The following is a 24,084-nucleotide window of genomic DNA, read 5'->3' as shown; positions in this document are numbered from 1 at the left end:
AACATTGTCAAAATCAATTGAGTGTCCTTGTTGACAAGCATGTTCTGCCACTGCCGACAGTTGTGTTTGAGATAATTTAATATTTCTCTGATGTTCTTTTAGTCTTACACTGATGTTACGTCCCGTCTGCCCAATGTAGCAGCTGCCACATGAACAATTAATCCGATATACACCTTCTGTTGATAGTTTAGGTAATGCGTCTTTAGTGCAAGATACTAGTTTTTGAATTTTGTGTACTGTACCAAATATTACTGTAATGTTTTGCTTTTGCAAAACGCGGGCTAATTTGTCAGTTACTCCTGAGATATATGGAATTTTTATTGTTTTAACAATCTGGTCGCTTTCAGCAGTATTGCTTTGCGATCGTGATTTGGCATTCAGTGCTCTGTTAATTTGAGCATTATTGTAGCCATTCTGTCGTAGTGCGTCTTTAACGTGTTTAATCTCTCTCACTAGACTCTCACCATCTGACACTGTTTTAGCCCGATGTATGAGCGTCTTGATAAGAGAGGATTTCTGAGCTGGATGATGATGTGATTCTGCATTCAGATAGGCATCAGTGTGCGTTTGCTTTCTGTAAACGCTGTGTGTTATTTTACCGTTTAGGCCATGTCCAAGCAAAATATCTAGGAATGGGAGTGTGTTATTCACCTCCATTTCCATGGTGAACTGGATGGCCGGGTTTTGTGCATTGAGATGATTTAGAAAATCATTAAGTGTATCTTTACCATGTGGCCAGACAACCAAAGTGTCATCCACATATCTAAACCAAAAGGATGGTTTTAATGTGCTCGAGGCAAGTGCTCTTATTTCAAAGTTTTCCATGTACAAATTTGCTATAGCAGGGGATAAAGGAGAACCCATTGCTGCTCCTTCCTTTTGTTTAAAGAAATCCCCTCTCCATAACTGTAAATGTGGATTCACTCTTCAACACACCGGTGGGCTAAAGTAGTGAATTATTTGTCTTTTGTTAACGTGACACTTTTTTTTGCTGATTGGCCGTGTCGGGTGGTGGAGGGTTACGACACATTTATAAATAAATGCGCTCTAACCCAAAAACCGTTATTATGAGTTTACACTTTAGATTAGGCCTAACTGCCAAGCTTACATTACTTGTTAGCTAACATCAATGCCATTTTATTCATGTGTCAAATGTGTTTATAGCTGTTATTTGGGTCTTCCAAAGTTTGAATGTTAACATTTTACATTAAATAAAAATGCTCAACACCATTATTTGAGACAGTTATTAAAACTGACATTACTAAAATGTGAAAAAGTGCTTTGCTTTATACAGTAACATCACACACACCAATCCGTTAACACATAAGTGGAGAAACTCTTATTAACTAGCAATTTAATAAGTAATTTGTGTCTTTGTGTGGGGAAATTCACATCAAAGTTCAACAAGTATATATTATATAAGATCGAAACACACGAATGTAACGTTATATGCCTAACTAACAAAAATGCGAAAACCACACGAATGCGGCAACTTCATTAAAATACCATACAAAACACGATATCCGCGATAAACCATCTACTGACAGCCTATAGCCTATATAAATGCATAAAAGTAAAATACCTCACCTCTGTGTCCACAAAGACAAAACGTTGATTGTGAAATGTTGCATTTGAATGCACAAAATGGCGATGAGGGAATTTGAGTGAGCTGAAGGATCAAAGTTGATCGTTGGATGTGCTTTCCATCTGCGCATGCGCAGATATCGGTCCACCTGCTGACCAAAGTGCGGTACTGCAGAAGCAACACAACTGAATGTCATTCATTTAACACAAGTGAGCTGTGTAAATGGGAAATATCACTTTTTCTAATTTTGTCAACACAACTGTTTTAATTTTAATGCACAAACGTTAGAGCATTATTTAATTTAAACATAATTACATTCTTTGGACCAACAACTACCAATTATCATTTTTTTGAGTGTAGGTCTGTTGTAGACAAAAACAACGGCCTGCTGATAAAGCACGTCCTGCATTCTTACATGTGTAAAGAAGCTCCTTCGCAGGTTTCATTTTCTAGATGATTTATTCCTGACGATAACATATTTACAAGGTGAGAGTGCAACTCACACGTTGCACAAGGCTATGACTATCTGCAGTCCCGGTGGTTTCTAATAGAGTAGATTAATCTCGAACAGTCTTTCTTGATGGTTTCCACCATGTTGATTTCCAACAGTCGGCCCCGATGTCGTCCACCTGCAGTTGTTCTTCAGTCCCCAAGGCATCACCCCATTTGTGGGCCACGCTCCCCCTTATATACCCGCACGGCCACGCCCTGGTAACTTCCAGCAGTTTTCCCCAGTAGATTCTCTCAGCAGACTCTATTGTCTTCTACTTCACTTCTCTTGGATGGCAAAGTTTATAGTGGGGGCAGTGGAGATGGGTTGAAACAGGTACAGGTTACTGTACGGGGGAAGGTTCGTGTGAGTCGTACTCTTGCGTTGTAAATACGTCATCGTGAAATAAATCATCTATCAAATGGAACCTGCAAAGGAGCTTCTTTACACATGTGAGTGTAAGCCTGAGTATAATCTCACGTGTTGTTGCTGTCGAGTATTTTAATTTTACCAGTGGGTCAATGAGGGAAGGGGATGATGATTAATGTAGTGATAGAATGGGTGGGTCATTCTTGAGAGCATGAAAAAGTGCGTGAGTGAGGTTGACACAGTGAATGATCGGGTGATTGTGTGATCAGGTAAATATATGACTCATGAGGAGAGAGAGGGAGTATTTACGTGAGTCATAGATTTAAGGAAGTGGGTGAGTTCATAATGGAGTGAGTACCAGTTTATTGAGTTGAACAAGGCGAGAACTAAAGCGACCAGGATGAGTCTCATTTGCAAGAGAGACCTGGATCACCCAAATTACCAAAGCTAAATAAAACACAGAGTTACAGTAATTAAAGCAAACATACTATTTTCTTCTTTCGATAAAGCATATATAAATAGAAAGACAACTGCTGTCTCATGAAAAATCGACGTAATGGAGCTAAGGGATGGTAGAATGTGTGAGTAATGTGCGACATGGATGTCCTCTGCCCCCTACACGACTGAACATTTTCTTTGACTACATAATTTGAGACGATTTCCATGGATGTACCAGTAGAATTTCTGGTATAGATATAATGGGAGGCTGATCGATGCCTGAGCCGGTCATGGTATGGCTCTCTATTGTTAAACCATATTATGAATGCGGATGATCTGGTGATTACTGCCCACTCTAAGGAGAAGTTGGAGACACTACAGCTAAACATGAAGCATGCTACTAAAATATGGGCCGTTACCATCAGCCCCACGAAAACAAATCACCTCCCTGGGTATTTTCCATCATAAAAATGCTCCCTTCCTCAATTCCTCATGTATTTGGGGCACCTGAGGAGAGAGTGGAGTGGGCAGTGTGCTGATGATCAAGTCCGTTTTGGGAGCCGAGGTCTCATTTAAAATAATTCGAGCTGCATTATATTTTCATCAGCTGCTCAACAGTGTGGAAGCTACCTGGCATGTCACTCCATAAAAATCTTCATGTCTTCTCGGCCACAGTTATACCCTCCCTTATCTCTCTCGAAAGGAACATTAAGGTTAGCTTGCCCACGATCTATTCAGGGTTTAACCAGACTGGACTTTGTAAGCTCACAGATTCCTAGAATATCTGGACAAATGCCCATCTGTGGGCTCCTCCAGCAAGCGAGGCATGCGTTGATTGTGTCATGCAGTCCGTATGCAGTCACGGCATCCCCAAGCAGCTTCAATTTGGCTGGATAGATGGTGCTAAATGGGCGTGGTACGGGGTAGAGAAGAGTTGGACTGATGTGGTGCAGAAGGATGTGGAGCTGATTGGACTTATTGATGACTGGTATCAGCAGTGTCACGATCGGCTTCTGTGGAGGAGGTTCATGAAAGGCGCTGCTGGGGAGGTGGAGGCAGTTGCCCTCCAGCAACAGCATAGGGCAGAGGAGCGAGCCTCAAAACAACGAGCAGAGCGCCAAACAACTGACACAAATAAAGTTGGCACAGTGGGGAGCACGGCTGTTGCATCTGCCCATCATCTTCCTAAGTCAATCCATGGCACCTGCGTCTATTACATGACCTCCTGCCAGCCAGCCTTCGACACTTCACATGGCCTCAAAATGCACCGAGCATGGCACAAGTGCTGTGGTGATGTCACCGCCACTTAGGGGTTAACGACGGTTGTTGCGTTGTTGTTGTGCGTGTGTGCACGGACGCATGTACGCCTGTGAGTCTCGTGTATGGAGAGATAAAGAGAGGCAGCCGGGCGGGGTGCTGGCCATTCACCCCGTGTGCCATTCAGAGCTTCATAGGCGCTTGCCCCAACATTCTGGTAAGGCTATACAGCGGATGATTGTCGCTGTTGTGTGTGTGTATGGACGTTCACCCCCCTCCCACCGCCCCCGTGTGTGCAGGGACTCATTACGCCCCCTCCCGACAAGCAGACCGGCATCCGGACTAAAGGTAAGTGACAATAACAGATTTTTTTTCCATTTAAGTAACTTTATGTTTTGCTCACAATACAGTATTTATTAGAGTGTTGCATGCAAATGTACGATATTTTGTAGTATATATGACTTTGTTGATGTTCTATGGGGTATGTTTGTCTTTCTGAGTAATGTTTTAATTAGGGTGGTGTAATTTTCACAATTTCCCCAATATTTTTAAATGGCCGACTTGCGCTTCAGCAATTTTCGGAACCAATGGCTAAATCTCTTCATCTTCTTGGGCTTGGTAGTGGTGGCAGAAGTGGTGGTGGAAACGGTTGCGGTGGTGGAAGCTGTGGCAGCGGCGGTGGAAGTGGCGTCGGTGGTGGTGGCATCATTGTACATTTGAGACACGGTCCATATTAGCTCTTTCAGCTGGCTACGGAGATGCAGGTTCTCTTCTTGCAGCCTCTTTTCCCCATGCCACATGTCCTCGTGACGCACCAGCTTCCCGCGCAGCCTAAACTGTTCCTGCCCTCTCTGCGGATTCAGGAAGTTCAACTTCCTCAGGTGGGCGTGCAGCGACCTCCGGAGATCTTCGTTTTCACAGCGCAGCGACATTTGCCGCTGTGCTGCATTGCAGTCTCGGAGAAAATCCGCATGCAGAGACTTGCTCTCCCTGCAAGGCACTCTCGTGGGCTCCAGCTCCAACTGGCGCTCTTTAAGCTGTTGAACCAGGCTCCTGATCTCTCTCTGGAGAGTCTCTCGGTTCTCCATGAACTCCTCCAGCTGATGCTGTAGCTCCAGACGGAGCATCTTGCTCTTCTGACAGAGCTCCACATTCTGCAGGCCCATCCTCTCCGTAGACAGCGTCGTGGTCTCATGGTCAAAGTCTGAAATGGAAAGCGTAAAAAGAAGATATATGAAGATCCCCATCCCAAGCATGGCCAAGACCAGAACGCCAACGATCAGCAGCACCATGCTCAGTTCGAGTTGACGGCACGCGGGACAGAAGCAAGTGTGAGACACGTCACGAAGGGGCGTGTTATTTATCGTGACGTCATTACCGGATGTGACGTACACTATGACGTAACAGCCATCCCTGCCCACTTATTGTCAATCATTGCCCACCACGTGACTCCACGGCCCTGCCCCTAACCACACAGCTCCTCCCCCATACTCTTCTTCCGCCTTCCCCACGTGATGCGAAGCGAGCCAATCACGCGAGAGGCGGCGCGCGGTCGGCCCCGCGTCCGCTTCCCGCCATTCTTGCAATGGGCGGCGGGGCCGCTCAGGGTGGGGCGCGGGGGGCGGGGGCGAGTTCACTCCACGTCGCAAGTCGGGAGGAGGGACGAGGGGGAGGGGCCAGGAGGGACGAGGGGCCAGGAGGGACGAGGGGGAGGGGCCAGGAGCGGGAGGGGGGGGGAGCTGAGAGCTGCGAAAGTTTGGGGTACCACTACTTGAAAAATATACTGTACCACAGAAATTAGTTTATGTTTAGTTCGATTTAGAACATCTTTCCAATGGTTGCTTAATTTGAAACCAACTTCTCGGTTGAAATTGTGTCTGTGTTTGTAGATCTGAATTGCCTCGTGAACAAATCTCTGATAAAAACCCGTGGGTTTGCAAAGAACCTTGGTATCGGAGAAAATTATATCGTGATCACCCACAGCGTTGTAACAGTGATCAGCAAAGAATTCGTTTTGCTGTGTTTCAAATCTGATTTGTGCTCGCTAATTCGGTCAGAGACATGTCGCTTTGTCTCCCCGATATAGCAATCACCGCAGGTACAACTCAATTTGTAAACCCCGGGGTACTGTAAGTCAGGAATGCCATCCTTCACGGATGGGATCAGATCACGAATGTTGTGTAATGTATTGAACCGGACCTGGATCTTGTGTTTGTTTAGAATTTTGGAAATCTTTTTAGTAACGCCTGCTATATATGGTAGTGTGATGGTTTTGGCCGGAGTATCAAGTGGTTGTTTCTGTATGGAGGGAGAAACAGCTTGGCGGATGGTACGGTCAGAGTAACCATTCCTTTTGAGGGCCAGGTGTACATGTTTTAATTCACTGGTCAGGTGGTGTTGGTCCGAAATGCAATGAGCCCTATGGTATGAAGTTTTGATGAGAGAATTATTTTGGGCTGGGTGGTGGTGGGAATCAGGTTTCAAGTAGGAATCTGTGTGGGTGGGTTTCCTGTAGACAGAATGCCCCAATGAGCCATTAGGTCTCCTCTCAAACAGAACATCTAAGAATGGTAGCTTAAATTTCGATTTAAAGTTTTCGTGACTGCAAGGATTCATCTTCTTTGGTTCTTTCGGTAAAGTCACGTAGAATGAGAATAAAATAATAAATTGATAAAATAAAATAACACAATAATATTCTCACGACGTTTCGGCCACAACACAAGCGGCCTTCATCAGGTTAAGGGGACGAGACTGTCTGGAGGACAGCGCTGGAGTGAGAAAGCCACGCTGAGATCACGACCTTTAAGCTGTGTGAGAAGAAACAAAGCGCCTTGACAAAGGAATTAGCATTTAATTTAGCATTGAAATGGCTGAGTGATTAGCTTGTGACTGGTCACAGAAAAGGCTATATTAAAGTTAAAGCATACACATCCGCAAAGGCACCCCTTGACAAAGGAATTAGCATAGAATTTAGCATTGAAATAGCTAAGTTAAAGTATACACATCCGCAGAGGCACTCCTTGACAAAGGAATTAGCATAGAATTTAGCATTGAAATAGCTGAATGATTAGCTTGTAACTGGTCACAGAAATAGCTATGTTAAAGTCAGAGCATATACATTCACCGAGGCACCTAGTACAAATCAAACAGGAGAATTTAGCATTGAAATAACTAGGCGAATTTAGCATTGAAATAACTGAGTGATTAGCTTGTGACTGGTCACAGAAATGGCTATGTTGAAGTTAAGGCCTACACATCTGAGCTATTCACAGTAACTGGGTATACAATACAATATATAATGAATACTATATCATGAACCAATAAAAAATACTAAAATATAAATTACCTCAATGTTATAAATAAACTCTATATTCTCCAATCAGCTAAGCTACCAACAATAAGTCGTTATATATCACAATGCTATATGGCGAAAAATGGGTGGATTCTTACCCTCAACTTTAGCAACACGGATAGCTTAACCGTGGTTAATGGTATGGTTTACAACATGGAGTATAACAGCGCCTCGCAGCTGTCTCTCTCCCCCTCCTCTGTTCCGACCATCGATTAACTCGTCCGTCTGAACGGGACCCGTAGCTATCCGTGTTGCTAATGTTGAGGGTAAGAATCCACCCATTTTTCGCCATATAGCATTGTGATATATAACAACTTATTGTTGGTAGCTTAGCTGATTGGAGAATATAGAGTTTATTGATAACATTGAGGTAATTTATATTTTTGTAATATTTATTGGTTCACTATATAGTATTCATTATATATTGTATTGTATACCCAGTTACTGTGAATAGCTCAGATGTGTAGGCCTTAACTTCAACATAGCCATTTCTGTGACCAGTCACAAGCTAATCACTCAGTTATTTCAATGCTAAATTCGCCTAGTTATTTCAATGCTAAATTCTCATGTTTGATGTGTACTAGGTGCCTCGGTGAATGTATATGCTCTGACTTTAACATAGCTATTTCTGTGACCAGTTACGAGCTAATCACTCAGCTATTTCAATGCTACATTCTATGCTAATTCCTTTGTCAAGGGGTGCCTTTGCGGATGTGTATGCTTTAACTTAACATAGCCTTTTCTGTGAACAGTCACAAGCTAATCACTCAGCCATTTCAATGCTAAATTATATGTTAATTCCTCTGTCAAGGCGCTTTGTTTCTTCTCACACAGCTTAAAGATCGCGATCTCAGCGTGGCTTTCTCACTCCAGCGCTGTCCTCCAGACAGTCTCGTCCCCTTCACCTGATGAAGGCTGCTTGTATTGTGGCCGAAACGTCGTGAGAATATTATTGTTATTTTATTTTATCAATTTATTATTTTATTCTCATTCTACGTGACTTTACCGAAAGAACCAAAGAAAATGGTAGCTTACCATCTTTCTCCACTTCCATGGTCTTGTTCTTCTGACAGAGCTCCACATTCTGCAGGCCCATCCTCTCCGTTTGCAGCGTCGTGGTCTCGCGGTAAAAGTCTGAGATGGAAAGCGTAAAACGAAGATAAATGAAGATCTCCATCCCAAGCAGGGCTAACAGAACGCCAACGGTCAGCAGCGCCATGCTCAGCTCGTGTTGACGGCACGCGGGACGGAAGGAAGTGTGAGGGACGTCACGAAGGGGCGTGTCCTATATCACCGGATGTGACGTACAGCCATCCCTGCCCACTTATTGGCAATCATTGCCCACCACGTGACTCCACGGCCACGCCCCTAACCGCGCAGCTCCTCCCCCATACTCTTCTTCCGCCTTCCCCACGTGACGCGAAGCGAGCCAATCACGCGAGAGGCGGCGCGTGGTAGGCCCCGCGACCGCTTCCCGCCATTCTTGCAATGTGCGGCGGGGCCGCGCAGGGGGGGGCGGGGGGGGCGGGGGGGGCGGGGCTGAGTTCACTCCACGTCGCGAGCGGGAGGAGGAGGGACGAGGGGGAGGGGCCAGGAGGGACGAGGGGGAGGGGCCAGGAGGGACGAGGGGGAGGAACCAGGAGGGAAGAGGGGGAGGGGCCAGGAGGGACGAGGGGGAGGGGCCAGGAGCGGGAGGGGGGGTGCCGTGGCGCCGCTCTTGGGCCGCGAGGCCTCCCCCTGGGCCCGCGGCGCCACGCGGAGACCGCGACAGCAGCAGCAGCAGGAGGTGGTGGTGGTGTTTGTGGTTGTAGGCACGGGAGAGGTGGTGGTGGTGTTTGTGGTTGTAGGCACGGGAGAGGTGGTGGTGGTGTTTGTGGTTGTAGGCACGGGAGAGGTGGTGGTGGTGTTTGTGGTTGTAGGCACGGGAGAGGTGGTGGTGGTGGTGTTTGTGGTTGTAGGCACGGGAGAGGTGGTGGTGGTGTTTGTGGTTGTAGGCACGGGAGAGGTGGTGGTGGTGTTTGTGGTTGTAGGCACGGGAGAGGTGGTGGTGGTGTTTGTGGTTGTAGGCACGGGAGAGGTGGTCACGGACAGGCGGTGAGTGCCGGGTGATGGAGGGGGGGTGAGGGAGTGGATTGCAGGGTGAGTGAGTTAATGAGGAGAATTAATAGGTGAGGAGGGTGAGTGAGTTGAAGGGTGAGGTGAGTGAGTGGGTGAGTGGTGAGTTCACGACAGGGAGATTGGGGCTGAGTGAGTGAACGCAGCGCACGGTAAAGATCCCCTGAGAGCATTCGCAAGAGTTGGACATTGAGTGCCGCTGTCAGGGTCCACACGCAAATTACTCACTTGGCATGATATACAAATTAACCATTGTAAACGATTATAACTTTTAAAAAACGTACGCTATTAGTCAGAGCTAATGCGATGTGCGTTTAGCATATTTGTAGCACGTTATAACCAACGTCAACATCGTCATTTAGAGTAACTATTAGTCCATACGTGTCACTTGCTAATAGTCCCCGGGTCAATCACAACTTTGCCGTGCGTGCAGGCTTTGTCTCTGTCTGCTCGCTAGGGCTGCGATGCCTTTCCATGCCACAAGATGACGTTCATTGCTCCTTCCACACCGCGACAATATTTACTGCAGTGTTCTATAACGCGGCAGTTGCGCTGCTGAAGAACACCGCGTTGTGTAAACTCCCTCGTTACAATGACTAATACAGGGTAAAGCACAGTCCGTGATAACAGCGTGAGATGCGTGTGTCGGCTGAACAAAGACTTGAGGCGCGTGGGGAGCATCAGGAAGCATCCAGCAGCATCCCAATGCCTCGTGTGACGCTGTGCCCAGGCAGCCGAACAACCGCACATTCCTACTCGCGCGACGTGGTTCTGTTGACTCAACCACTTAGCATCCGCGTTATAAAACGTGTTCCCTAATACATCTATCGTGCTATATCCAAATGGCGTTATGAAAACACGCGTTGAGGCAGAACGAACTCTATAAACTTTTTATTTTACCAGGTGAGACCCACTGAGCTATGTGGCTGTTTTTCAGAAGCGACCTTTCCACAAATGATAGATCAGCGAAATGGCTAATCACATAGAAATGTGTAGCACCAGCCACAAATACTCTAGACATGGATCCCCTTTGACAGGGTCAGTGTCTACTTAGATTCACTCACTCCGCCTATTATCATGTGGCGTGTGCAGCTGCGTCGTGACACTTGGTAGAGTGCTGTCTTTGAGGCAGAGAACTTTAAAACCGTGTGCAGTGGTTAATTTGCTTAACAGCTTTACACCGAACTCCTTGCTTGTGGTAAAACATGTTTGCGACTTTGCTGATTGAGAACTATGCAGATTTAGATTTATAGTAACATGTACTTGGTGTGAGATGAACTTCCAAACAATTTCCTTTGCTCAACATCTTGGAATTAATGTCTTTTTAAATGGTCAGCTTAAGTGATTCCGTGATGTTTATGTAACTTGACCATTAAGATTATCTATGGTGCACAATTATTTCAGGATTATTTTTCATAAGTAAACTTTAAACTGAACCCATATGTGATATTATATTGCCTGATTATTTTAATTTTTAATGTAGTCTACATGCTCTGCTGGGGATATTAACCCACATTTACCATTCATTGATGTTCCCTTTGACATTGGTAATTGGCATTGTCACACCATAGTAATTCATGGGCAATTATGTAATTCTGTGTCTATCTCTCTCTGCATCTGTCTGTGTGGGTGTCTCTCTCTGCCGGTGTGTTTTTCTCTATATGCATCTCTCGTGTGTCTCTTTGTGTGTGCCTCTCTCTGTGTGTGGATGTCTCTCGGTGTCTGTGTCTCTCTTTCCTTTTCCACGATGTGGTATTTACATGCAAATTCTACCTCTAGCCCCGCCCACTTACCCTTGGGCTGAGTTTATCTCAAGCCAATATAACTTCGTGTTTCAGCAGCTTTCTCGCTACATTTTTTCACCTGATGATGGTTGCTTGTGTTGCGATCGAAACGTCATGATCTATTATCTTTTCTACCTACGTGACTTTACCGAAAGAACCAAAGAGTATTGTCATTGTAATTTTGATTGTGATCGTTGTGGTGGAGGTGGTGATATTGATGGTGGTGTTAACGATAGCGGTGATTTTGGTGGTTGTAATGGTGGTATTGATGGTGGTAATGGTGGTTGACTATTACCCCTCTCGTGTCCTTCCACCACCAGGTTTAAGAATCTGCTGGTGTCTGCTGGAGGTGGACGTCGGATATCTGTGCGGTCTGGAGCGGTGGACAATAGACTTCTGCAGCTCAACCAGGTGGACGCACTGGGCAGGGAGCAAGATGGTTGTGACCTTAGAGACCCACTTACTCCCACAGAGAGCCATAGACTCACTGAGAGAGAGCACTCACACAGAGAGCCAAAGTCTCACTGACACAGAGCCATAGGCTCACTCACATGGAGACACATAGACTCACACACACAGAGAACCATTGATTAACTCATTGGTTTTTTCGGTAAAGTCACGTATGTAGAAATACCATAAAATTATATTAAAATAAATCAAGCACGACGTTTCGACCACAACACAAGCGATCTTCATCAGGTGTAAAAACAAATAGCACATAGGGTGACATCAACGCAACACATAGAGAGCGTTAAACTGCACGGAGGTAAATACAACAACAAGATGAGAGACGAGAATTCAAAAAACCTAAGAAAAATTTACGTGATGCAATACCAGTCGGCCAACGACACAGTTAGACACTTGCCTGGCAGACCACGAATTTCAGAAGAATGCTAAATTTCATGTTCATCCTCTGGGTTGAACATACCAGCATAGACAGAGTGAACAAATATGAGGTATAATATAGCAGAAATACATATACAGGGACACAAGAGGTAAGAAGAGGAAAGACGGACAGAGAAGCAAGAAAAAGGGGGCCGGAGGAATGAACAGACAGAGGCTTAAAATAAGTAGTAGAGGTGGGGGGAGGGGCCGAAGAAAGCAAAGGGCACCCCACCCACCCCACCCCACCCATCCCCACCCATCCCCACCCATCCCCACCCCACCCACCCCACCCCACCCACCCCACCCACCCCACCCACCCCACCCCACCCACCCCACCCCACCCACCCCACTCACCCCACCCACCCCACCCATCCCACCCACCCCACCCACCCCACCCCCAACCCTCCCCTCAACGCTCCTTTCACTCCTCCCGTCACCCCTCCACCCCTCTCCTTTCTGCTGCGGCAGGGCCAGAGGCTGAGAGCATGGCAGAGGAGGCTACACGGGGAGCTGGGCCGCGTCAGGGGCGAGAGACGCGGGGCGACTCGACACTTCACAGCGTGGGTGAGTGTGGGGAGTTCGTGGTGCATGGGGGACGGTGGGTGGTGTGGTCCAGAATATAAACCACCTGTGTAGGATACACGGGGGATTTTTGATTGGTGCTTAAATGTGTGTGTGTGGAAGACGGTGTAGTGTGTGAGTGTGTGTGCGGTGGGGGGTAGGGACGTAAATGTGTGTGTAACGCAAATTAGTATCTGGGGCGGTGTGTAAACATCACACATTGGGGAGACAAAGGCGGTCCGGCGTGGTTCTGACCACTTACCATTTCGTGTACTATGCCGGCCTTCATAGGAGCTCAATAACAGCACTTGCTCCACCAGTCTGTGGAGCTCCATGGGGGATGTTTGTGTCGGAGCTCGTGCTGTAGGCGTAGACGACGCGCGACCGTGGATCCTCTATAGGGAGCGCGCGTCTGCTGTGGGTCGCATGGAGCTGCACGAGCGGACACCGCCGCAGCGATTCCCATACCGAGTCACGAGATAGGCGCTGGGAAACAATTGCGCTGAAATGTGTTGTTGGGTGGATGAAGCGAGCACCACGATGGTGTGCTTGCCTTGTATGGTCAGTCGTGTGACTGATTATTATAATATATTAATTCACACCTGTGCACCGTGTCATGGCAGTTTCTCTGTTTTTCCTTCATTGCATTTTTATTTCAGAAATATTTCACCTGCAAAATAGATTGAGTTTGAATATCTCATGCGAAAGGGTGCCCAGGGCATGTGGGGTCGTCCAATTGCACAGTGCTTAGCGCACATCACTACACACCCATGGACTAAATCCAGAGGCGAGTGACAAATTAATCAGTTCTACCCCCCTCGCTTCACCAACCCGCACTAGTCAGCGTGGTGAAATATGGTAAAAAAATCAACACTACCAACAGGGCATAGGGTGCCCATTATCCAGAAGGGCTTTACTTTATTATCACATCCACATCTAATTGTGGATTTGGTTATTTTTCTTCAGTTATCTTTGTTGCATAAATACAACTTGACAAGATGTGTACTGCTTCATTCTGGTACATTTACTGTTTTTCAGTGCATTTCAGCACTGGGTGTGTTTGTTGGATTTATTGTTTGTCACGTGAGGTTAAACACTAAAAAAGTATTTTATGAACCAGGCAAAGTCCAATAAGCTATTAGATTTTTCATTGAACTGACAGATGCTGTAACCTGGTCCCTTGGGTACCCAGGCCTTCCTATAGTATAACTCCAGGAATCGGCAGATTTTTATTTTATTGTACCAAGTAAGGTCCACTGAGCTATATAGCTGTTTTTCAAAAGCAACCTGGCCACAAATCATAGCTCAACGAAGTGGCTTATCACGTGGAAATTTGTAGCAGCCAAATACTGTAAACGCATATTTCTAAATGTGGAGGGAAAAAAACTGCGAGGATCCAGAGAAAAACCCACGCCACCACGGGGAGAATATGCAAACTCCAAATATCCAGGCGTTGGGGTAGGAATCGAACCCACGACCTCCTGCATTCCAGGCGAAGGGGATAACTTGTTGCCACCACTGAGCCCCTTGTTAGTCTGATGTGGTATACTGGTACAGCCCTTGGTGGCCTCGGTCACTTTACTGACCTTTGCACCATTATGTAGTCGGTTCAATTGAGTCGCAGACATACTCTTTGGAGGCAACAAATTTATTTATACCAACACGAAGGGGTAACTTCCCTTTTACCAGATAACAACCTATGGTGGTGGACCACCAGGCTATCTGCGCTAACACTCTGGGATAGCTACAACGAGCAGGACTCCAGCTTGAGTCCTGCCCATGTGTTGGTGACTCTTCACGGACGTTGAATGTAGATCTTTCAGAAGACAACAGCAAAGCTGAACCCCGGTCCCTCTGGGGACCCGGTTTATATGCTCACCAGTCGTGGCCGGCTCCGCCCTTGGCCACGACTACCTTCCCGATTCCTATTGCAAGATCTCGCCCTGACACGTGACTACCCACTAGCCCCAACTTGGGGCCCCTGTGTAGACTTTACCCGTCATGTACCTTCCAGGTTCAACCAGAGTGCAATGGCCCACATTAACCTCATTCATGGCTGACACTTTCACACCCCTCCTATAGAGAACAGCACTGCACGCTACGCGTGGTGCCACTCAGCGCCATGACTCAGCGCTCACCAAGCCCCACTAGGGCTGGTACTACACCCACATATATGGGGTGTCGGTGATGTAATTACATCGCACGCCATGCCTCTCAGGCCGGCACTACACAGTGGCATTCCCGATGTCACTACATTACCCCCCCCCCCATTCGTAGCATTCAGCCGTCCTGGCTGTCAACTCCCCCTTAAAACTAACCAAGTGAATAAGTTCTAGATTTGAAGCTTTCGTGACTGCAAGGATCCATACTCTTTGGTTCTATTCGGTAAAGTCACGTAGGGAAAAAATAAAACAACAAAAATCATGACGTTTCGGCCACAACACAAGTGGCCTTCATCAGGTGAAGGGGACCGTACTGTCATGAGAACAGCGTTGGAGTGAAGACAGTCCAGCCCAGGTCGCGTCCTTTTAAGCTGTGTAGGAGGAATCAAAATGCTTTGACAAAGGAATTAGCATAAAATGACCGTAACGCACAAGAGGACCGGCACGGAGGGGGGGAGGGGGTGTGAAGTGGAACGTAGAGGACCGGCACGGGGCGGGGGGGAAGTTTACAAATGTAGGTGTGAAGTGAAATAAGCTTCTATGAAAGTTTGGTATATCACTATTTAGATAAATACCATTGAAAATTAGTTTAATGTTTGGTATGATTTAGAACATCTTTCCAATGGTTGCTTAAGTGAATAAGGTGATAAAAAGCGAGTAAAAGTGACTAAACGCTATGTGTGCCTCAATAATTAACAATAACAAATAGCATATAAATACCCAAGCCCACCTATACAATATATACATTAGCTACAAATGTACAGAACAACACGCGAAAATATAAAACGCGAATGCACGGAATCCCCTCCATCACCAACATCTCCCATCCTCACCGTGTAACAATACCCATAAGCACAACAAAGGCTAGGTTCAGCCAATAACCGATATGGCCTACTGAGTGTGACAAGCAACTGATGGTGTGGGAGTGTGTGTGCATGGGTGTCACAAAATCCGAAGAGTTTTTGAGCGAGTCCTCGTGGCTGGGCCTCCAGTGGAGGTGGGCTCACTCTCCCTGGAGGGCCCAGGGGGAATATGCAACTGTCCAGTCGAATCCGGCTCCTCACGAAGAGCAGTAGGCCGGGTCGACGGGTTCTCCTCTCCTGAATAAAGTGAAGACAGCGCAGGCGGCGGCTCGGGGGACATCAGGCGTGCGGCACCTGAGGGAGGAAGCACACGACTCCGCTGAGGACCAACCTCAACGGGCACACATGCCAGCTCGCCGGACACATCTGTCCCTCGGCGCCCACAGTGTGGAGATGGAACAAACTCACAGGGAGCAATAAAGGGCTTAGGGCAAGAGGAGTGTACAAACCAACTCCGCCGCTCCAAGCGGATCTGGACACACTGCGGTCGAATGACCCAAATCACATCAACCAGCCCTCTCCAGGGTTTGAGCAAATTGGGCGATGTACCCACCGGTACCTGTGGACAGTGCAACCAAGCTCTGTACCCAGGTGCCTACTCATCTTTTGAAGTACGGAAGCCTCTCAGCCATTCATTGGCCAATCGGCACGAATCAGAATTTACCCTGGAAGTCTCCCGCACTTCGGAAAGCTTTTGAAGGGTACAGCACACAGAGTCAGAGATTTAAGATTTTGCCTTGTTGGGTGCGGCTTGTAACTGAACATGAATCAGGGGGTCGTGTTCTCGCTGACCTGATGACTCAACATGGAGGTCAGAGTCCTGTGCAGCCACCTCAACCATACCATCCGTCTGCGGATTGTGCGGTGACATGCGTACTTTCTTGGTTCACAACTAACGCACACCTCTTGCAATAATTTTGAAGAAAATGTTTTGCCCTGATTGTTCAGAAGACGTTCGGGAGCACTCTTGTCCATAATGTAGTGGGTAATAAACTGGAGGAAGCTTACTCTGAGGCAACACATTTATTATAACATTAACAGGTTATTACACAATGGGGTAATGGCCCCTTTCACCCGATACTCTATGGAGGTAGTCCCTCCAGACTAGCTTGCCTCTCACTGGCTATCACGCTATCACGGCATCTATACTGCTGGGGCTTGAGTCTTCCCTTGAGTCTTCACTGGTTATCAGCTGGAGCTTTCACTGGTACAAGCTCGAGCCGACCCTAGCCAGGGGTTCTGCTCTGCCCATTGGGCTCTTCTCTTCAGGGCTCCAGGATGCTCTTTAGTCTTCGGCCGGACAACAACTGCTGGGACCGCTCAGGGACCTGACTTATATATAGGCTCCTGGCTCACTCCGCCCCTGGCCACGCCTTCCTTCTAGGACCGTCTCCGAGGGTCTGGAGAATGACATCATCTCCCCAGCCCCCTTCCCGGGATCTGGGGTCCCGACCGTTGGTCACGATGCTCCCCCAGGGATTGCCTTGGCCAACGGCCCGTCATCATTAATCCCGCAGGTTCAGCCTCCCCTCTGCTCCCTACTGACACAAGCTAGTACTGCCAGCTATGATTAGTGGCGATCATGTTCAACCATGCCACTACAATTACGTAGCCATTGAGGAATGCCTCAGTGATCTTTGCCGCCAACTGTTTGGGAAGCGGCCAGGCCACAGGCCATCATGAGAAATACTCGACTCCCACCAGAAAATATTTATTCCCACGAGCGGCTTCTACCGCGTGCACTGCACACACCCCTTCAACAAATTAGCAGCATCCTCAGCCATGCCAGGCCAGAAGAAATCCGACTTACGTGTGGCCAATGCTAGTTTATGCACACCCAAGTGCAACAGACGCTCGTGCACCGCCCAAATGACCTTACTCCACAGGGCGGTGGGCACAACAATGTTAGAACATCGCATCTCTCCGCCCCAATGCATGAGCAATCCGCCTCTGAGAATGAAAGAGGCGACACCCCATCGATCCTCGCCCCCATCAGTCTCTCTGACACGGCATCGCAATTTAAGTAGGGAAGCGTCCTCAACCTGGAGGCGCCCCCATTCTTCGTGGTCCAATCCAATGACAGCATCACGTGCCACTGGATCCCTAGCCCCCTCAGATGTTACAACCTCGGCCGATGCCGTAAGGGTAGAGGGCGAGTGTTCGTTGCGCGGCTTACAGTGACCAGAGCCCGAAAAACTTGCGCAACTCTCGTTCATGGGTAATCGCGACAGGGCATCCGCGTTCGTGTGATGGGAGCCTTTGCGATAGGTAACCTGAAAAGAGTAGTCCTGGAGGACCTCCAACCAGCGTGAAAGTTCGCCAGATGGCTGGTCAACCTGCAGCGCGTACTGCAGCGCCGCGTGGTCCGAGCGCACCTCAAAGTCTCTCCCATACAAATATGGAAGATACTTTTGCAAGAAAAACACGATAGCTAACAGTTATCAGCGTGTGACACAGTACCGCTGTTCAGCCGGAGACAGCACTCTGCTTCCTTATGCGATAACACTCTCGACGCCATTGACAACTTGAGACAGAACAGCTCCAATGCCAGTGTTACTAGCATCTGTATCAAGGACAAACGGCAAGGAAAAGTCGGGGTAGTGGAGGGGAGGGGTGTTCACCAAGCCATCTTGGAGTGCAACAAATGCGGCCTCCTCATGGGTGGTGCCGATGTCACAAGTCGAGGAGACTGAAGTGCTGTGACAAAAGGGCCATTGCCTGAATCGTCTCTTACTATATGCATTTCATTTCAAAGCGGTGTTATCGAAGAAGTTTTTTTGGAAGATAAATAACATCGCGATGGGGGGAGGGGGAGATAGTGGGATTGAGGGGGAGCGATTAGGGGGGTTATAGAGGTGGGTGTTGAGTAAAATAGTATCAGTGTCTTGTGCTCGAGCCTAGGGGCTATGCCAAGGGGCTAGGACATTGAGAACACGGATTCGAATGAACGTCTCATCTTGCCACATGCTTTTTTTACTATCTCCATCAGTAACACAAAAGCAACGCTGCTTCTAAAATGGGCATAGTACTCTGAAGCATGTAAAAATGGTAATGTACTGTAATCGTATTTTAACAGGAGCATTGTCTCTTTAAAGGTCACGGTTTTTTTGTTGACATGAACTCTATTGGCTTTCACCTCCCTGTTCACAGAGATCGTCAATAGAGGCTGAAGTCTGTTACTCGCGCACAGTCAGTCGAGGGAGTGATAGCCCCCACTGTGCCCTTCAGCCCGTGGCGTTGCCTATGGGACTCATTGTCCCGTAACATCCCAAGTTCACAATGTCGATTAAAGCGACACCTTTGTTTAATAACGATCCATGAAATGAGTGGGACTTTATATAGTGTGACAGTCTTGTCTTTGGTAATAATGTTCTCATGTTTGTTTCTGTTGCCTGTTTTTTAATTGGTAAAGCTGTGTTCGTTTTGATCCCTCCACTGGTATCCGATTAATTTCTGCATCAAGCACAATATCCCCTTTGCTGTCTTCAAGTTCCACCATGGACACGCTCCTGCTTGCCTCTCCCATCATCTCATTCCCCTCCCAATGTTCTCCTATATCGTCCCTACCATCTCGCTTTACTCCCCTTCACTCATTCTCCGCCCAGCAACCAAGGCTTCCTGTTGGAACTTCTAATCAACCTTTACTCATTCGGAGGTCGCTCATTCCCTTTTATTTTGATGCAATTATTTGGGCCTGTCACTTACTATCCACAGATTTCTCCTGTGATCATCACTGTATGTTCTCTCTTTAGAAATGTAGGCTGAATGTACACCTCCTTGTTCCCAATGATGATTGTATCTCATTGATGTGCACATCACCTGACAGAGGCTCTTTTTAAAGGCACTCTAATTGATTATTTCTCATTTCACAGCCTCCACTACACTACTCAGCAGATTATACCCCACTTTGTTCGTCAAGACTTGCTTGAGGCAAATATAAGTATGGTCCAACAACTTCTATGACTGACACGGCATGAGTAAGACTGCCTGCAGTCCAACCAAAGAGGCTGCATCATTGAAAGCTGGTTTCAAGCCTGCCCTCCACGTGTGTTAAAATATCTTACTCACCCATGTGATGATAGTTGAGCCTCTGGGTGTCAGCATTTCTGCTCTGATATTGCAAGTGTTGGGTACTAGTGATTTCTTTCATTTTTCTTAGGGTACCTCTCACTTTATACTCAAATGGCTCAATGCAGAAGGTGTAGGGTCTTTGGTTGCTGTGGCTTGCATGAGCTCTTCAAAGGGATATGACGAGCGATTCTGCATTTGGGAGCATAATTACTTCTAGCATGCTAGTTTATGCCTTCAACTGCTGAGGAGCTTGCCACTGGCATTTGTAATTGCGCAGGAAATATCCCCTGAGCTGACTGAAGTTTGCAAAGTCATCCTTTATTTGACTGAGAGTTATTATTCAACTGCTGCAGCTTTTCCATCAGGCCCCCTCTGTTCATGCCAGATCTGAGTTTTGCATTGCCTTCTTAGGCCCTTGTAGCAGTTTTTACGTTCTTTTTTCAATTAACACCACGTTTAATCACTAATTCATTCATTTCCAATATTGCAACAAGTTGTTGGGCAGGTCTTGGCGGCGTTGTTTACATAACCTTGAAATTGTCCCAAACTGTTGGTTCCTCATTCGACAGGAGCGTGCATTACCACTGCCCACCTCCACATTACAACCATCCCCACTATAAGAATTATATCCTGTATGAGCTGGAGAAGCTTTTGTTGAACTTCGAGAGTACTACTAAGAAATGGGGTTTACGTTCATCCCCACATAAAACAAAGCACCTGCCTGGGTATTCTGTGTCATCGTATTCTCCCATCCCTCCACTCCCCATGAGCAGTGGGGCATTTTTGGACAGAGCAGAACAATTTTCCATACCTGGAAAGGGTGCATGTGACTAGCTCCAGTTTGGCAGCAGAGGTCATGCTCCGAATCGGTTGAACATAATTATCTCAGCTGCGTAACACACTGTGAATGCTGCATTGCCTGTCGCTCCATGTAAAGCTCTGGGTCTTCTCAGCCAGATATCCCCTCCCTTCTCTACATTTGAGAAATTTGGATCCCTTTTAAAGGAACATCCACACTGGTTTTGCATATTCAAGTTGTCTACGATCCACCGTGGGCTTAACAAACTAGATTATGTGAGCAGCTTAGATCCTTGAATGATCTGGACAAATGCCCATCAGTGAGATACTAAGGCAGGTGAGGCAGCATTGGCTGAGTCATGTAGCCCAAATGCCCAGTCACTGTGTACCCAAACAGCTTCTGTTTGTCCAGATATAAGGGGCTTATCGCTATAGGCAAGAGTTTGACTGCTGTGTAACAGAAGGATGGTGGAGCTGTTTGGGCTTGCCAACAGCTCGACCAGTGGTTTCAAGATCAGCGTCTCTGGAGGAGTTTTGTGAAGGATGTCATCCTCCAGCAATAACGGAGGGCGGAGGAGTGATGCTCACAACAACGAGCGGAGTGCAGAATGAGTAAAATGCAGCAAGGTGGAACAGTAGGGAGCACAGGTGGTAGATCTGCCAGTCATCCCTGTCACTCAACCCATGACACCTTTATCTATCCTGTAACCTCCTGCCCATGAGCCTTCGACAGTCCACATGACCTCAATGTGCACTTAGCCTGGCACAAACACTTTGTTGACGTCACCAATTTTGAGTGGCGAATGGCTTTTATTGTTATTGTGTTTATGTACCCACCCCTTCATGTGCCGTACTGGCCTTCTTAGGTGCTCGCTAGCAGAACTAATCCCAATAATGTAAAAAACGATATGGGAGATTTTTCTCATTTGTATCTTGTATGTTTGTGTACATCGCCTATGTGTGTTTGTGGCGAGCCATGCTGCACAACAAACTCAGCCACAGTTATCAATAGCACGTGATATCTACACCGGTTTTGGGTCCTCTAGGTTGTGTCTGCATTAAATGAGTGCCTGGTACAATGGGTAATCAGTATAACCTATGAGACAAACGTGGCCGGGTGTGGTGCTGGCCATTTCTACCCCACTTTGCGTGCAGGTCTTCAAAGGGGCTCACTAACAGCACTTGACCCACCAGTCTGTGGAGCTACATGGGGGATGTTTGTGTTGAAGCTCGTTCTGTCGGCGTAGAAGACGCTCGACAGTTTATCCTCTGTAGGGAGCACGCGTCTGCTGTGTGTAGCGTGGAGCTGCACGATAGTGAAACCAATAGAGTTGTTGCGCCTTGGGCGTAAACATCAATGTATGTCCATTTTCCAGGTGTTATTTTTTTCATTTCCTGTGGAGATGTGTGCTGTATGAGAGAAAAAGCGACTGAGCCCACGCCCTCACCCCCTTCTCCCTATTGCATTATCTCCTCGTACTATTTGACTACTCATAAAATCATACGTATATAGTGACACCCCAGGGATAAATTAATATTGCTTGTTATAGCACATTCTTGTAGAAAGAACGCTGGTTAAGTCAGACCGGCCTGTATATGTACAGTATAGATATTTAGTTTGCAGCGATGCAATACACACAGCTCAATACACAAAGAGTTAAATGTATAAATATCTCATACTAAAGAATGGATTACTTGGGTTTACAAACATGATGTACAAAACTCGTTATAGTCTCATGCTCTGCATGCTGTTGTAAATGCACGTGGTGTATACTCACTGACCAGATGCTTCGTTATTATTGATACTAATAAAAAATGTAAAATTAATAATTTTTTTCATTAATTTCTCACGTTAAACAAATATAGGGAGGCGTTCATTCAGCGGTAGAGAGACAATGGCTGCTGATGATGATGTAACATGCCGCTCATTTTGAAGGATTCCTAAGAGACGGTGCAAGTGGAGATTCAAAGGCATAGGAAGGTGATTGCACAGACACCTGGACCACTGCTGTCCTGTATAAGTGATTTATTTAACATAATGAACATTACAGTAACATTGACGCTGCCTCATGTGTGTACTTTAAGTTTTGGCTTCCCCACACAAACACACTACCTCCACAAAAGGTCATGTTTACTCATTTCTGTGAAGCGTATTCAAGTTTAATTTATTAGGTATAGCCCTGTGAGCCATGCGGCTCTTAAGTCGGGTGCAACCGCAACAAACAAAATATGAATCTACATTGCAGAAAACTATTAAACCACAACCAGACCAAAATAAAGCTACAAAAACAATGTAACAGCAGTAATCATAGGAACTGTGATTTTAAAATTAACAAACCATAAACATAACATGTACGACAAAACCTGCAGCCATAGCTGGCAGCACGACACTCCCAGTGTATGATGTGTGAGTGAGTCAGCAGCAGCGTGAGTGAGTGTATGATGTGCGAGTCAACGTATGATGTGCGAGTCAGCGTATGATGATCGAGTCAGTATTAGGTTGAGTGAGTACATGATGTGTGAGCCAGCGCACGATGTGTTAGTCAGCGCATGATGAGTGAGTCAGTGTATGATGTGTGAGCGAGTCAGCGGCAGAGTGAGTGTATGATGTGCGAGTGAGCCAGCACACGATGAGTGAACCTGTGTATGATGAGTGAATGGGTCAGTGGTTGTTCGAGTGTATGATGTGTGAGTGAGTAAGCGCATGATGAGCGAGTCAGTGCATGATGTGTGAGCGAGTCAGTGCATGATGTGTGAGTGAGTCAGTGCATGATGTGTGAGTGAGTCAGTGCATGGTGTGAATGAGTCAGTGTATGATGTATGAGAAAGTCAGTGTCGGCTCCCTCTGCCCGCGCTGTCGCCCCCCCCTCCCCCCGGTTCCGTCGCCCCCCCCCCCGGCTCCCCCGCCCCGTCGGCCTCCTGGCTCCATCGGCTCCCTCCGTCGGCTCCCCCGGCCCCCTCACAAATGGCCCCGCCAGCCGCTGCTGGGAGCGCGGTATGTGACGTCATACCACTGCTAGACAACCTCAGAGCACCCTCTACCCATACATTGAGAGCATGGGAGTGCCCACTACATAGGGACTACCCAAGATCAAACCTGGCTCCCACCCTCTAATCGTCACTCAACTAGAGGTGACGCTATCCCGATCATTGCACATTACAACGCAATTTGCCGTCTGCGTGGCATCACGATGGTCGAGGCAGTGAGCACGTGGTGTCACGCAGCTGCTTAATCTGTTAAACCTGTGTGGTGTTTTGAATTAGGTTTACTTTTCTTTATCGTAGTGTTGTGTTCATGTGAATGTTCAAATGCTTGCACTGAAGAGTGTTTTGAGATGCCTAAAGTGTTTCGAT

At 47.0% G+C, this 24,084-nt stretch overlaps 2 protein-coding genes across 6 annotated transcripts in view; one reads left to right on the top strand and one right to left on the bottom strand.

The window, feature by feature from the left end:
- Nucleotides 1-2,790: 2,790 nt before the first annotated feature.
- LOC142923025 (uncharacterized) lies at nucleotides 2,791-8,759 on the bottom strand. The gene is made up of 2 exons (XM_076063957.1): nucleotides 8,527-8,759; nucleotides 2,791-5,343 (listed from the first exon to the last, which is right to left on the bottom strand). Exons 1-2 carry the CDS (start codon nucleotides 8,708-8,710, stop codon nucleotides 4,688-4,690), a joined length of 840 nt encoding a protein of 279 aa, XP_075920072.1. The 5' UTR covers nucleotides 8,711-8,759; the 3' UTR covers nucleotides 2,791-4,687.
- Nucleotides 8,760-9,214: 455 nt separating this feature from the next.
- LOC142923041 (NLR family CARD domain-containing protein 3-like) overlaps nucleotides 9,215-24,084 on the top strand; it is a 36,907-nt gene continuing 22,037 nt past the window's right edge. For 2 of the 5 annotated variants that reach the window (XR_012940490.1, XR_012940491.1), the window contains exons 1-3: nucleotides 9,226-9,277; nucleotides 11,711-11,801; nucleotides 12,744-12,839. The gene's annotated coding sequence lies outside the window, so the exon portion shown is untranslated. Of the gene's footprint in view, nucleotides 9,278-11,710; nucleotides 11,802-12,743; nucleotides 12,840-24,084 lie in introns of all 5 variants that reach the window. The other 3 variants (XM_076063972.1, XM_076063971.1, XM_076063970.1) reach the window with 3 other exon arrangements.

This window comes from Petromyzon marinus, unplaced genomic scaffold (genome assembly GCF_048934315.1).
Source record: "Petromyzon marinus isolate PM22_M1 ecotype Great Lakes invasive population unplaced genomic scaffold, UKy_Petmar_22M1.pri1.0 PM_Scaffold_25, whole genome shotgun sequence".
NCBI classification, from domain to species: domain Eukaryota; kingdom Metazoa; phylum Chordata; class Hyperoartia; order Petromyzontiformes; family Petromyzontidae; genus Petromyzon; species Petromyzon marinus.
Note: the sequence above shows the minus strand (reverse complement) of the source record. Positions and strands in the feature narration are given on the sequence as shown.

Bases quoted from the DNA above. Each gene is read 5' to 3' on its own strand.
- LOC142923025 (XM_076063957.1), bottom strand. From the start codon at position 8,710: ATGGCGCTGCTGACCGTTGGCGTTCTGTTAGCCCTGCTTGGGATGGAG. The intron at 5,344-8,526 runs GTAAGCTACCAT...TTTCCATTTCAG, and splicing joins CATGGAAGTGGAGAAAGATG to ACTTTGACCATGAGACCACG.